The sequence below is a fragment of the Peromyscus californicus genome, unplaced genomic scaffold (assembly GCF_007827085.1).
Source record: "Peromyscus californicus insignis strain IS unplaced genomic scaffold, ASM782708v3 Scaffold_3__1_contigs__length_106647218, whole genome shotgun sequence".
NCBI lineage: Eukaryota > Metazoa > Chordata > Mammalia > Rodentia > Cricetidae > Peromyscus > Peromyscus californicus.
This window is the reverse complement of record NW_026294551.1, coordinates 12,929,608-12,944,396: the sequence shown is the minus strand read 5'-3', so window position 1 is coordinate 12,944,396 and position 14,789 is coordinate 12,929,608. Positions and strand designations below refer to the sequence as shown.

The 14,789-nt window shown below is 46.4% G+C and overlaps 1 protein-coding gene across 1 annotated transcript in view; it reads right to left on the bottom strand.

Annotated features, from left to right (window-relative positions):
- Nucleotides 1-2,009: 2,009 nt before the first annotated feature.
- Nucleotides 2,010-14,789, bottom strand: part of Fam20a (FAM20A golgi associated secretory pathway pseudokinase) — a 56,536-nt gene continuing 43,756 nt past the window's right edge. The window contains exons 5-11 of the mRNA XM_052757880.1: nucleotides 7,916-8,008; nucleotides 6,983-7,098; nucleotides 6,336-6,516; nucleotides 5,140-5,249; nucleotides 4,427-4,508; nucleotides 3,906-3,965; nucleotides 2,010-2,662 (exon numbers count right to left, since the gene is read on the bottom strand). Coding sequence (XP_052613840.1) covers nucleotides 2,398-2,662; nucleotides 3,906-3,965; nucleotides 4,427-4,508; nucleotides 5,140-5,249; nucleotides 6,336-6,516; nucleotides 6,983-7,098; nucleotides 7,916-8,008 — 907 coding nt within the window. The 3' untranslated portion in view covers nucleotides 2,010-2,397. The remainder of the gene's footprint in view (nucleotides 2,663-3,905; nucleotides 3,966-4,426; nucleotides 4,509-5,139; nucleotides 5,250-6,335; nucleotides 6,517-6,982; nucleotides 7,099-7,915; nucleotides 8,009-14,789) is intronic.

Below are 14,789 nucleotides of genomic sequence, written 5' to 3'. Positions count from 1 at the left end.
TTCGACTAGAGAATCCTAGGAGCCTGACTTGATATTTCTCCTAGGCAATGATTACCTGCCAGTTCAGCGGCCAGGGATAGGACAGAATTGCTGCATGTGAGAGAGTTGACTTACCCTGAGGTCTAAATCCTCCTGGGTTTTGAGAAGGCTGTGGCATATCCGTCTAAACCGGTTTCCACCAGTTGACACAGTGTGCAGTCCTCATCGTCTTTATTTGCTTATCATTGGTGACATGGAAGGTTTTCACATAGACCGAGTACTTGTTCATGGGAAGTTGAGCAATGGTTCAGCGTGAGTAAGCTGTAAGAACTTGATACTTCTGAGAATGGAATGTTTTTGTTTTCTGGTATTTTTGAAAAATGCTGATCTTAGGGTTTTGGATTTTTTGTTGTTAGAGTAAATTTTAAAAGTAAAGTCTATGTAGTTATTCAACATTCAACATATTATCAAATTCAGTTACTTTGGTTTTAAGAAGTATAGCAGAAATTATATTCTAGAATCTTCAGAAACTAGTCTATATCAAGGGAGGTTGGGTTGGAGGTGGACTGCCGCTCTCCCGAGACTGGTTGGAATCTCAAACCCTTTTTCCTTGAACATGAGTTTTTTTTCCTCATTCTTCAGTGGCTTCCTGGTGCTTCCTCCACAGGGGAGAGTAGGAGAGACAGCTGCTGATGGAAGGAGCTGCCTCATGGAAGGGCCGCCCTGGATGGGAAGGTTCTTCAGCACTAAGGTCTCTCTTAAAGAGCTGATTTTTGCTTTTTTTCCTTTCTGTAGCCCTGACCAGCTTTCAGCTTTACACCTTGCCTCAGTCCCTCAAGGACTGCGATTTGCTGGCATGAGTCACAAAGCCCAGCGTAATTTTTCTTTCAGATAACAAATTTAACTTCACAGACTTTACTTTGGAATAGGTCTAAACCACAAAATTACCTTTTGAGAGTCTTAGTTCACTTCCTTGCCTATTGGAGGTAGGAGTTGTGCATGTTGAGGAGGGTTGCAAACCTATGTGTCGACTTTCAGACTGGTTAAAGTTTCTGGGGCAGAGGCTTGAGGGAGAATTGAGCAAACTGGGTTCAGGGATTGTGTGCCCGTAATGTGGGGTGCTAGGATGAGTCAGAACCATAATGTGGGGTGCTATTGCAAGACAAGCGTGGTGACTCACGCCTGTAATCCAGGCACTTGGGAGGTAGAGGGGAAGAGCAAGAATTCTGGGCTAGCCTGGACTACATGAGCCCTCAAGTCAGAAGACCCAAACAATGCTACCCATTGTCGTTTGTCCTGGCTGCCTTTGGACACATGCAGAGGTCTATGGTGACATTTCTGATTCTTGACTTTGCCCCTCTCAGTGGTGCCTTTTCCTTCTTCCCTCTTACTTTCTGGCCCTCTGGCTTTTATCAGAGGATAAAAAAAATCTCCTGAAGCCGTTTGTTTTTACTGAACTCTTCACCAGTGCCACCCTAATTTGTGTCTGACTTGGGTTTGACTTATGTAGTGTTATTTCCCCCACACAGTCTAGGCTAGCCTTGAACTCTCCTTGTGGCTGGGAATGCCTTTGAGTTTCTGGTCTTCCCGAGTGCTGGCCTTGCAAGCCGTGCCACCATGCCTGATTTTTATGTGGTGCTGGGGTTGAACCCAGGGCTCTGCACCTGCTAGGCAAGCACTCAGTCAACTGTATGAGCCACACAGCTCCTTAGTTGCCAGCTCCTCATTTGACAACTCGTCAGACTGAAGTTCCCCTTTGCTTAGCAAATTTACCTTTAGTATTTCTAAGAAGTAACCAGAGAATGACTTGGTGGGAGTCATTGTATTCAAATAGTGTTAGGGACTGGAATGTCAGGATAAAGGGTGATTTTTTTTTTTTTTTTTTTTTTTGCATCAACTTGAGATTTATAGATTTTAGGTTTGCTTGGGAGATTTTTTTTTTTTTTTTTTTTTTTTTTTTTTTTTTTTTTTTTTTTTTTTGTAATGTGGACCAGGCAGTATACTGTTCCTGCATATACAGTAAGGACTTGGAAGAAGCCAGTTATCCACTTGATGTTTCTTTATTTACATGGTAGAGTAAAAACTTCCTGGGAACAGGGCCTCTACACCGTCCAAGCCTGGCCCAGATCCAGGTTTCACAGTGTGCTCAGAAGGTAGTCTGCGGCCTTGATGGAGCCAGAGCTTGCTAAGAAGATAGAGCCCCAGCCAGTGTACTGTAAAAGCAGTGACCTCCATCCAAGGATAAAGATAAGGCTTGGTAGATTCCACTTGCTCTTTCAAAGCATTCCTGCCTCCTCCCTGAGCTCATGACTTGGCCTCCAGCACCCCAGGGTGCAATGGGGCAGCAGGGGCCTACACACCAGCACCCACCGCTGGCTCCAATTGTGTGTTCTGAGGTTTCACCCTTGGAGCCGGCTGTTAGCTTGTGAGATTAGCCTGGCCTGAGTCTGGAGCCGACTGTTGTGCTGGGCCGTCAGCTATGACTCTCTGTTCCCCATGGGCCTCGATGCAGTCCTCTACTGTCTTAAGGATGATTTGGAGTCTGCGGTCCAGGGCCAGGAGGTGAGGTTCTGTGAGGACAGGGGCAAGCTGATCTTCTAGTAGTGACTCGCGCATCACATCACTGAGTCTGTACTCAGCCCGAGCCAGCAGCTGAAGGTGCAAAAGTGTTTTCTTTTTTATCCTGAAGAGACAAAGCCAGTGGAACCAGATCAGCAAATTAAGGAGAGTAGCTTGGCCTGCACTTGCCCAGTCCCTGCAAACAGCTTTTGCAGCTGGTATTCTTGGGAGATTTTATTTGCAGGCAAACACATTTCAGTGAAAGCCATGTAGGAAAAGAATTAATAGTGGGTAACAGCCTTTGTCCAATTGTCTTTATTCAAGTGTTGCCAAGCTATTTGCACTCTTGTGTGTGTGTGTGTGTGTGTGTGTGTAAGTCAGAGGGAAACTTGGGACTTGGTTCTTTATACCATGTAAGTCTTGGAGACCAACTCTGGTCTCTCTCCACTGAATGGAGAACCCTAGTAATTGTAGTGTTACCCATGGTGATGCCAAGCTGTATGAAGTTACTCTGACAGTGATAAGAGTCAAGTGAAATGTCACCCAAGTTCTTTGTTTTTAAGATTTAAAGCTGATGTAAGAAGCTTCCAGTAGGTGGATGAAGTTATCTGTTGTCTAAAATTCCAACCTCCATGGGCCAACTTGGGAATGTGTCGAATTCTAAAAGCACAGGGATGACCAGTGACTAGGTCCATTCTGACTTCCGAGTTTTGATTTCTTTCACACTTGTACAAGCAGTGTAACTGGCTGATCTTTGATACAAATGATTGCTCATCCTGTCCAGGACGAGAGAGATACATTAACCCAAGGAGTTGACTTGGGCCACTCATGTGCCACGGGAACAAATGGGATGGTTTTGTTAGGTCTGAATCACCCCTTTATAATTAGCTATAGCTAAGAGGAACCTGATGTCACAAGCCTGGCCAAAATGCCAGAGATGCAGAAGTAGGTGTCCTTTAGAGAAGGAGCCAGAGTTGCAGTCTGACCCAGCTTTCCAGACTTCAGTCAGGGTTTTGCTTAGATGGTGATGAAATAGCAATATTTAAGAGCTTACAAGAGGGCCAGGAAAAGTGGAGGGCTGATTATTAATATCAAAGAGCATTGATATCTGCAAAAGTGGGTGATTATCTGAGTGGGTTAAGGGTTCTAGTTGGCAACTTTAAAAGATCAGATCTTAACTCGTTTTCTGCTAGAGGAGATGTCACTGGGGAACGGCTGCGCTCTGGGAAGCAAGGCAGCTCACACCATTCTGTCCATAATGTCCTTGACCAGGAAAAGCTGATGAAGGCTTTCAGAGTTGGGTTGCAAGCAGGATGAAATGTCTGAATGGCTGCCTGCCATTGGTACTTGAAAGCATGGAAACTTACATGCAACACTGTGAGAGAGGGGCGAGGATGGAGATTTCATCCTGGGAATGTCGTCCGAACCTAGGAGAAGAAATGGGCTTCAGCAAGCCTAGAGTCTTTAACACTCTGGATGCTCTCTTCCCTAACCCTTCTTTGAATTAGCTGGGATAAGGTGCCAGACAGACACCATGGCAGCTGTCTCAACAGCTCCCTCCTCAATCAGGTCACAGAAGCCTCTTAAGTGACAACCAAGCTCCTCCTGCCTCTGCAGGCCAGCCGCTGAGGCTAAGCCATGCTCTGCATCTAGGAAAGTAACAACTAGCGAAAAGACACGGGGAGTCTCAGCCACTGGTGGGCACAAGAGCGCTCTTGCACTGGAGAATCAGTGGTACTTAGCAAAGAAGAAGAAGGTTTGTGGAAAATAGGGCAAGATGGAGTGGAGAGGTCCAGGCAGTGGGCCCTCCTCAGGGCCTCCAGTGCCCAAGCAGCCACAGGAAACATGGCTGGAGATGGAGAGCTGGGACATGGGCACTGGTGCTTACCCTCTGGCATTATCCAGATGAATAAGGTACCCATCATCCCCAAACTTGGTGAACATCTCATAATGGTGGCGGTCCATGTTTCCTGCAATGGAAGGGAGAGATGAGAGCAAGGGTCTGAAGACCATGGATACAGAAGATCCTGACCTGCCTTCTGGGGATGGAACACAGGAGCCTGAGCATGGAGCACAACCAGCATTTCTAGGTTTTTTTACTCTCCCCTCCCCCCCAGCCTCAGCCTGGCAGCCTAGTGAGCAGAAGTGTGCCATTGTGCCTCTTGTATATATCGATGTTGGGCTTTCTCAGCCCACACAGCCTCTAACATGGAGCATCCTTGCCTGGTCACAATGTGACTAGATGGTAGAATTACTAGTTTGTGGAGCTGTGGCCTTGCTACATATTTCTCACCTTCGTACTGGCTTCCTCTCACTGAGTGAAGGGACATCCAGCTTCAGATCTGATGCCCGTTTGGGCCTTATGGCAGGGTGGTGCATCTTCCTCGCCAGTGGCAACCCCTCCAACACCTGTGCTACCCCACCCCCTTTCAAGAAACCAGGGCATGTTAACTTTGTTTCCTTGGACTTCATCCCCTGCGTATATGGGAGATGCAGGGCTATCCACCCCTCCTGATCCGGGCTGCAGTTTTGCTAAGGTCTCCCAGAATCCTAGGCAAAGAAGAGTGCAGTTGTGCCAGGTGCCCTGTGTGGGGTACCTACCGATCAAGAAGTCAAAGATGGCCATGTCGATGATGCCGAGCAGCCTGTTGCTGCTGTTGTATGGGTAGATCTGCTTTACTGTGTCACAGTAAAGGGGGTTGAGCTCCCACCTGAGGGGGAGAAGAAGTCCTGGGGCTGGAAAAGCCAAGATGCCAGGGTGTTGGGGGCCCTCTCCATACCATCTCCACCCTCCCAAATCCCTACTTCCCCAAGCCTGCCCTGGGCTAGTGATCTCAGGATGCCAGGTGGTAGCTGGCTCCCCTCAGGAGGACCCTGGGCAAGGGCATCTGGTAAGGGAGGTTGCAGATTCCAGGTGGTGGGAAGGTTCAGAGTCCTTTGATTTTGCTGAATGCTAAGTGGAAGGCTGGGGTGCCACATGCTAGAGGGTGTCCCAGAGCAGGTGGTGGGAACAGGCACCACACCTGGTTGCTCTTGGTCTTGGTTGTCCAGAACTTCTGCACCACCCACGACCCCATAGACTGGCCTCTGCTACACATGCCCGGCCTTCACACAGTCTCACAGAGCCATGCCTGTCAGGAATTCTCCTGTCAACTTTTCTTCCCATCAGACTGTGGTGATTTGCCAATTGACCTGTTCATTGAGTCCACTCGTTTGACGTGTCTATTCTGTTAGATATGCTAGGCCCTGGGCATACAGTCAAGGGGTCCTGCTCCGGGTTTCACTCCCTCAGCTCTTGTGTGCTTCTTTATTGAGATATGTGATACGTATGTGTATATGTATACATGTTCACATGTATGCAGGGCCTGAAGTTGATGTCCAGTATCTTCTTCTATCCCTCCCCACTATTTACTGAAGCAATGTCTTTGCTGAACCCAGAAAATGCCAATTCTTACTAGTCTGTCTAACCACTATGTGGTGGGGATCCAGTGTCTCTGTCTCTTGTCAGCTCAGATTTTAGGTGGCTGCCATGCCTGCCTGGCTTTAAGTGTGTTTTGGGTATCTGAACTCGGTTCATGCTTACATAGTAAGCACCTCCCCAGCTCCTCTATGTGGTACTTTGTTATAGAATAAACACCTTACAATCCAATATATGAGCTACAGGGAGCTATATTTGATCTGTTGGTCCTAGCATCAATAAGAGGATGGAGGTAGCTGTTAGGGTTTAGTTGTGGCAATTCTGAAGAGCTGGATTGCAGGACCCTGGGCATGGTGTTGTGGTCAGGAAGCCAACTCACTCCTCTTTTCCTGACAGTGAGTAGGAGCGTATCCAAGGGTTGGGCACAGACAATCGGGGGGCCAGGTTGAGGGACGGCAGGAAGGCGGAGAGGGAGCCCTCCAGCAGGTGCGGGTTGCCGCAGACAGCATACTCAGTCTTGCACATATACGGACACTTGGCGAAGAAGCACACGTTGTTAGCTGGAAGTTGAGGGAGGAGAAAGAAGGAAAGTGGGGGCTTATAGGTATGTCATCTTCTGCCCTAAGAAACCCCTTAAAAGTAGGATGGGAATTTTGAACTCCCAGCCTGGGAAAAGGCTGTTGGGCCTAGAAGATGCTACTAAACGGAACATCTTGGGTACCAAGTTTCAAATGTTTTAGAGCATCCTATCATGTGATGAACATTCTTTGATAGGCTAGATGGATAATCTCTGAGTCCTGGGAGGCCAGCAGTCCTGGGGATGTGTCTCACAAACCTTTTTACTGTCATAGTTTATCTGGTGTTATGTTTTAGCAGACATGGGCGGGAGTGTTGGATGGCAGCACCCTCCTGCTCCAATAACACATGTGTTAATGGCAGAGCTCAGACCGCTGTTGAACACAACAGTAGATAGGATGCCTTACCATGTACTTAACATCTAGAATATGGCTCTGGCTGATACTGCACCTGGAGAGACAAAGAAAACACTCTGCAGGATTTCATTCTTGGTGACCTCTAGGATTTCCTTGGTGACATTCACTAGCCTCCCCACGGTTGGCGGCACCCGTCGGAAGTCCAGAATCCTGGAAGAGAAGGAGCCTTGTTCAGATCTGAGGGATAGTTAGGGACTGTGGAAAAGCCCTACATCTGTGCCAACACCTGTTAGAACCTGACAGTGTGTCTGAATATAGCAGTGGTGTAGCTGCTAAGGATATTTCTGCTGTGTGGACACAATCAAGACCAGGGCAAATCCTACCCTGAAAGTTATGCAGGATCCTTCTTCCGTTGAGCTCCCGGGTGAATGCTCCCACCATCCACATTGTGTCCTGGTCAATATTTCTCAGACTTGAATGCGCATACTAGTCACTTGAGGATCTTGTCCAAATACGGGTTCTGATTTTGTGGCAAATAGGATTGCATTTTTCATCTCCAGAGCAGGAAGTAGGACAAAGGTGATGTCATATCTACCATGGCAATGTGATTGTCTTCTAAGTTGTCTCATTTTTTCGGGTATAGGGGTGTATATTTGTACTCCTAGCATTTGGGAAGCAGAGACTGGAGGATCAGAAGTTCAGATCTACCCTTAGCTATGGAGTGAATGAGAGGCCAAGCTGGGCTACATAACAGTCCATCTCAGCAACATATATCAACATATATATATATATATATATATATATTACAGTAAAACTATATATAAATTGTTCATTATCTTAAAAGGCCGTATGTTTTTAACCTAATGGAGTTGGAAGGAGAAATGAGATCTGAAGACCCTCCACTTGAGGTGAGGAGATGAAAAGCCAGGAATAAGTACTTCTGAGTTCTTCCCAAAGGTCTGGGTAGCACCCCCTCCCCGGGGCACTGGCCCTTGCAGTCTGTGTTCTCTTCAGAGGCCAGACCTACCTGTCCAGGTGGAAAGCTGCGATCTCAGCATTGTGTCTTTGAAAGTCTATGAAGTAGAAGAAGTTCTCGGGTGTCTCCTCCTCTCGCTGCTGTCTGGAAGGAAGGAAGGAATCATGTCCTGGACTCAGCCTTCCATGGTAAACCCAAGGAGAGAGCCTGTCTGATGCTTTCCATGTGGGTGTAGATGGTGGACCCACAAATTAGGGCTGGGCCTCTCCCTTCCTGAGCGGGGAGGAGACATGCAAAGTAGGAAAAGGCAGGCTTTTTATAGGCACCATTGTTGCCAAGTTTCCTGCTTAAGAAGCGTTTGGGAGTAGTGGCTGATTTGCCCAAAAAACTCTTGGGATTCACTGCCGCGTCCGCCTCGACCAGCAAGGAAGACGCAACACCAGGCTCTTCTCCAAGCAGTTTATTCAGGAACCTTGAACAATCTTCTGACCCCGGGGAAAGTCATCTTCTCTCTTCTCCTTCTCCTCCGATTCCCCTCTTCTCTCGCTCTCGCTCTCGCTCTCGCTCTCGCTCTCGCTCTCGCTCTCGCTCTCGCTCTCGCTCTCGCTCTCGCTCTCGCTCTCGCTCTCGCTCTCGCTCTCGCTCTCGCTCTCGCTCTCGCTCTCGCTCTCGCTCTCGCTCTGATCTCCTATCTCCTCCGATCTTCCTCCTGGGGAAAGCCAGCCCACGCCCTTTATAGCCACTGGGCAATCAACCCCGTGGTGCCACGTGGACAATGCCGCTAGGGTCAGACATACGCAAGCAAGCCAGATTAGGTCCAGGTGTGCGGAAGCAAGCCAGATCCTAGCCTTAGCCAAATAAGGAGCACCTGCCATCGGGAAGGCAGAAGCCGGATGCCGGTACTAACTTTGCGGCGCGGCCGTGCACGGCTCTCTACAATTCACCACCCTGCGGAGGGCGCTGGGAGGTGTGGTTCGATGTTAGGAAAGCGCTTCCAGCATCCTGGGCTGACTTGCAGCCTCCATACTGACTTCACTTTCATGCTAATAAATGGGGAAGTACGATGATCTTCGAGTAATTTTATAGCACAGAGTGTGACCCTGTTCCAAAGACTGGAAAAGCAAAGGTAGGCATAAACAGAGGTAGAGCCACAAACAACACGTAGACAACCAGCCTCCACAAGCCAAATGGTAAGGCACACTGCCAGAGGAGCACAAGCCAATTCTGCAGTGAGGCTGCAGGAAGTAGATCATAGAGATGCAGCCAGGTCTAGCATAGCATCCAGAAGTGAGGGCATTGCTGCATGCTGCGTGTCTGTTCCCATTCTCCTATGAGAATATAAAATTTCTCAGATTTTTTTTTCATGTGGGATATGATAGATTTGAAATTGGAAGGCTGCTGGGTGGTGGTGGCACATGCACGCCTTTAATTCCAGCACTCTTGAGTTCTAGGCCAGCCTGGTCTACAGAGTAAGTTCCAGGACAGCCAGGGGTACACAGAGAAACCCTGTCTTGCAAAACATAACAAAACATCAAAACCAACTAACAACCAAAAAAATAAAGGCTATTTTTACTTGACATCACTGATTCTTCTATGTTGAGCACTAAAGAAAGTACATTTCATGTGCAATATGTTGTACATTTTACAGTTTGAAGTATCTCCTGGGTGTAGTTGGAAGTTTTCCTATGTCCCAGCAGACTGGCAGTTGGGACAGATCTCTCCCACTTGTGTCCCCCAAGTAAACACACAGAGGCTTATATTAATTATGAACTGTATGGCCATTAGCTCAGGCTTATTACTGACTAGCTCTTACACTTAAATTAACCCATAATTCTTATCTATGTTTTGCTGTGGGCTGGTCTGTATGTTAAATTGCTCTGATTGGTCAATAAATAAAACACTGATTGGCCAGTGGCTAGGCAGGAAGTATAGGCGGGACTAACAGAGAAGAGAAATGAGGGAACAGGAAGGCGGAGGGAGACACTGCCAGCCGCCACCATGACAAGCAGCATGTGAAGATGTCAGTAAGCCACGAGCCATGTGGCAAGGTATAGATTTATAGAAATGGATTAATTTAAGATGTAAGAACTAGATAGCTAGAAGCCTGAGCCATTAGGCCAAACAGTTTAAGCAATATAAGTCTCTGTGTTTACTTGGTTGGGTCTGAGTGACTGTGGGACTGGTGGGTGACAGAGATTTGTCCTGACTGTGGGCCAGGCAGGAAAACTCTAGCTACAATGTTTAGCCACATGGCTTGATACCTTTTCTCAGTTCTGCCTTGTCATCTTGCTTCCTCCATGTCTGGCTGGTGACTCTGACTCAAGCCTTCCTCTTCCCAGAATTCTCCTCATCTGCTCGCCCGGCCTATACTTCCTGCCTGGATACTGGCCAACCAGCACTTTATTAAACCAGTGTACAAAAGCATTATCCCACAGCATTTCCCCTTTTCTGTCTAATCAAAAAGGAGGGTTTTAACTTTAACATAGTAAAATTACATAGAACAGTTATCACACAAGAATTACAGTTACAATATCTAGTCTATTTGTATTTGGCAAAATTAAAGAAAATATTCTATCATCTATCCTATATTTGTGAGTCTGAAGTTTCATATCTAATTTATCTTTTATCATAACCAAGGAAAATTATAACTATCTAGTCTTCAAAAGAAAAGGGGAAATGATGGGTGATATTGTTCTGTATGCTGTGAATATGTATTGCTCTGATTAGTTGATAAATAAAGCTGTTTGGCCAATGGTGAGGCAGAATAAGGTTAGGTGGGACATTCTAACTAGAGGGAGAGGAAGGAAAAAGCAGAGCAGAGGGGGCCTTGCCAGCCACTACCAGGGAAAAGCAAGATGTAAAAGTACCGGTAAGCCATGAGCCATGTGGCAAAGTATAGATTTATAGAAATGGGTTAATTTAAGAAGTAAGAGCTAGCTAGCGAGAACCCTGAGCCATTAGGCCATACAGTTTGTAATTAATATAAGTCTCTGTGTGTTCATTTGGGTCTGAGCATCTGTGGGACCATGGGGCTTCAGGAGCTGGGTGGGACCAGAAAAACTTCAGCTACACCTGGAAGTCAGTGAGATGGTTCAGTGGGTAAAGGCACTTGCCATCTAACCTGATGACCTGAGTTCTGCTCCTGAGTCCCACATAGTGGAATAAAAGAGCTGACTCCTAGGAGCCATCTCTGACTTCCACATGGGTGCTGTGGAATTTGCACCCAGTTCCAAACCAACCAACCAACAAACAAACCAATGAACAAACAAATGTAAAAGTCTCACCCTCATGCTTAGAATGTGTACTTTACAAAGACAAATTTACATTCTTGTTGTAAGGGGACAAATGCTTTTCACTTTAACTTACTCAGAGGAAAGACACACATACATTTTAAAAGAAAAAATATGTTAAAAAATGATACTGTACTTGGATTTTGAACTAAATTTCATAGAATTATGGATGAAACTTTGCGTTATATCTTCTCTCCCTCCCCCTTTGTTGCTTTGTTTCATTTATCAGTGTTCCCTAGGTGGCCTGCTCTAACTGGTACTCTCTTATGGGTACTCATAATTTAAAACTCTATGCTGGCCAGAACCCCATTGATAGAGCTTGTTTAGGGGAGCGTGATGTTAAAGAGTCACATGCCTGATGGGGTCTCTGCCCATGATTGTATGCTCACTGCTGTGGCTCTGACTAAAGAGCATGGCCATTTGGGAGGCCATGACAGGAAGATGACTTGAGCCCAGGAGTTTGAGACCAGCCATGGAAAGACCACATCTCTTAAAGATAAAGACATAAAGACAAAGGGCCTGAGGAGATAGCTCACTCTGCAAGCAAGAGGACTGATGCTCAGTCAGAACCCAGAACCCATATTAAAAAGAAAGCCTGGTTTGTCAGTGCTGGGGAGGCCGAGATCCTCATCTACTTGGTGAGTTCTAGGCCAATGAGAGACTCTGCCTCAAAGAACAAACAAACAAACAAACAGGACTTGAGGAACAATGCCCAAAGCTGTCCTCTGGCTTCCAGACACATGGAAGTACCTGCAACCACACACACACACACACACACACACACACACACACACACACACATGCTGTGGGGTGTTCTGTATGGCAAATGTGTTACTCTGATTGGTCAATAAATAAATCACTTTTGGCCGGTGGCCAGGCAGGAAGCATAGGCGGGACAAGGAGGAGAATAAAGCTGGGAAGTGGAAGGCTGAGTCAGAGAGACACTGCCAGCCGCCACAATGACAAACAGCATGTGAAGATGCCGGTAAGCCACGAGCCATGTGGCAAGGTATAGATTAATGGAAATGGATTAATTTAAGCTATAAGAACAGTTAGGAAGAAGCCTGCCATGGCCATACAGTTTGTAAGCAATATAAGTCTCTGTGTTTACTTGGTCGGGTCTGAGCGGCTGTGGGACTGTGGGCCAGGCAGGAAAACTCTAGCTACAGAGAGAGAGAGAGAGAGAGAGAGAGAGAGAGAGAGAAGAGACACACACACACACACATACACACACATAGACACACATTTGCACATGTGCACACACACAATATGTTGACTTTGGTGCTCTGTATGTCTGTATGTTTGGTCATAAAATGAGATTCTCCTCCTGAAATTGTTCTTTGGAAAAGGAATGTTTTGACATTCAATTTCTTACATAGTTTACTTTATCTGATGGAGGCAGATTCATCAGCTTGTGGGATGGTTATGAACTTCACTGGCAACTGGATTAGACTGAGAAATGCTGTGGATATCGCTCAATATAAATAAAACACTGATTGGCGAGTGGCCAGGCAGGAAGTATAGGCGGGACAAGGAGAGAGGAGAATTCTGGGAAGTGGAAGGCTGAGGGGAGAGACACTGCCAGCCACTGCCATGACAAGCAGCATGTAAAGATGCTGGTAAGCCATGAGTTACGTGGCAAGGTACAGATTTATAAAAATGGGTTAATTTAAGATATAAAAACAGTTAGCAAGAAGCCTGCCATGGCCATACAGTTTATAAGTAATATAAGCGTCTGAGTGATTATTTTATACATGGGTTGTGGGACTGCGGGGCTTGGTGGGACCTGGAGAGAAGCTCTCCAGCAACAAAGAAAAGCCTAGGAGGTCAGCAAAAACACATCTGGGTGTGTGTATGATGGTCTTTCTAGAGTCAAGGAGATCCTAATAGGAGAGCATTTGGGGGAGGCAGTGAAAGGAAGGAGGCAGGGGTAGGTCATTGGGCCCATCTTGCCTCGACCCCACCCTCTGTGCCCTTTTCTCTGCCTGCTGGACACTATGGTAAGAACTGTTTTGCTCCAACACCCCCTGACACACACACAATGGACTGAGCCCTTTGAAACCGTGAGCCAAAACAAACCTTTCCACTGTTAAATTGCTTTTCTTGGGTATTTGGTCACAGCTACACAAACTAACATGGTGGGGAGGACCTCATCTGTGCTGGCAGTGTGGCCTGATGGAACCAAGGCCAACCTCAATCAGAACAGCACTGGTGATGGGAGAGGAGAGGAAAGAACTCACTCCTAACAGTGACACTCAGCCTGACTCTCGGGATGATAAGGAGCAGCGCAAGTAATTTTGGCAAATGAAATGTGAAAGTGTGTACAGGGCAACATTTTAAATTTCATGTATGGTTTTATATGTTGGGTGGTGGGATTTAAAAAAAATCAATACATATGAACAGATGATATTCAAATGTTTTGTATCACTGAATGGTTGTATGTTTAAATCAAGTAAACAACTTGGTTTTTTCATTTCTGATGGAGGAAACTCCTTATATAAAGGGTTCTCAAGGTTACTTGGGCCTTGGGATCATGCAGGGTGGGTCTAGAGCAAGCCCACTGGACTCTGAGAGAGTGGGACTGAGACATCTCAGCTGTTCAAAGTTCCAAAGGGAATCCAACATGCAGCTTGTTGACTCCAACCCTGTACTTTAAGAGGTGCTTTTGTTCCCTAATTCAGATGACTGAGACACATTCAGTGCTCAGGTCGCTAGGTTCCACCACCACAACCAGTGACTGGGCTATTCAACAGGCTTCTCCTTGGTCGGCTGGCTGCAAAGTGTGGATCTAAGTCAACACAAATAAACAGCGCTGGAAGGCAGAAAGCTCTGGAGGAACACATGACTTGAGCAACAGAACCATTTATGGGGTCATTCTTCCCTATGCATGTCATTCACAAGAGAACATTCTACTGGCCAAGGTGTTGCACTCTACTCCAGGAAACCCAAACCTGTGGTCCAGAGACCCACTGGGGGCTGATAGTACACACACACACACACACACACACACACACACACACACACACACATACATTCATGAATGCATGCACATACCAAACTCTGCCATCATTTCACTCGTGGACATGTACTATAAAGTCCAAAGACATGGATGCTGTTGTTATGAACAAAACATGTTAATGTGTATATCCACAGGACTTCATAGCAGCCTTTCTCATCATTTAGGTTTTCAGTCAAAGCAAGTATTGTCATGTGAAGTAAACTTTGTGATGTCAAAAAGAGGGTAATTGTTGGTCCTTGATGAAGGTGAGGATTCATTATAAGTAAGAGCAAGTCAGCCTAGCAGTCTGGCTGCTTGGCTGTAATTCTTGGGCCCACTGTTTGTGATGTGGAGTCTGGGGCAATCTGGTTTCTCAGAGGCTTGGTGTATTCACCTCGGAGTGGACATTATAGTTACACTTAGGTCATGAGGTTTCATGAGACTGTTGATGTCCAAAACCACAATTCATGTAGCATGCACAGCATGGATGCTACTGAGGGCCCCAGTCAACAGTAAGGGTAGTTATTATTGTTTTTAATTATTATTATTGTCACCAAAATAGTTCTATGTGTGGGGCAGATGGGGATGAGGATACTAGGTTACCTTTACTATCTTTTGGTCAACGCTCCCCCAGGGT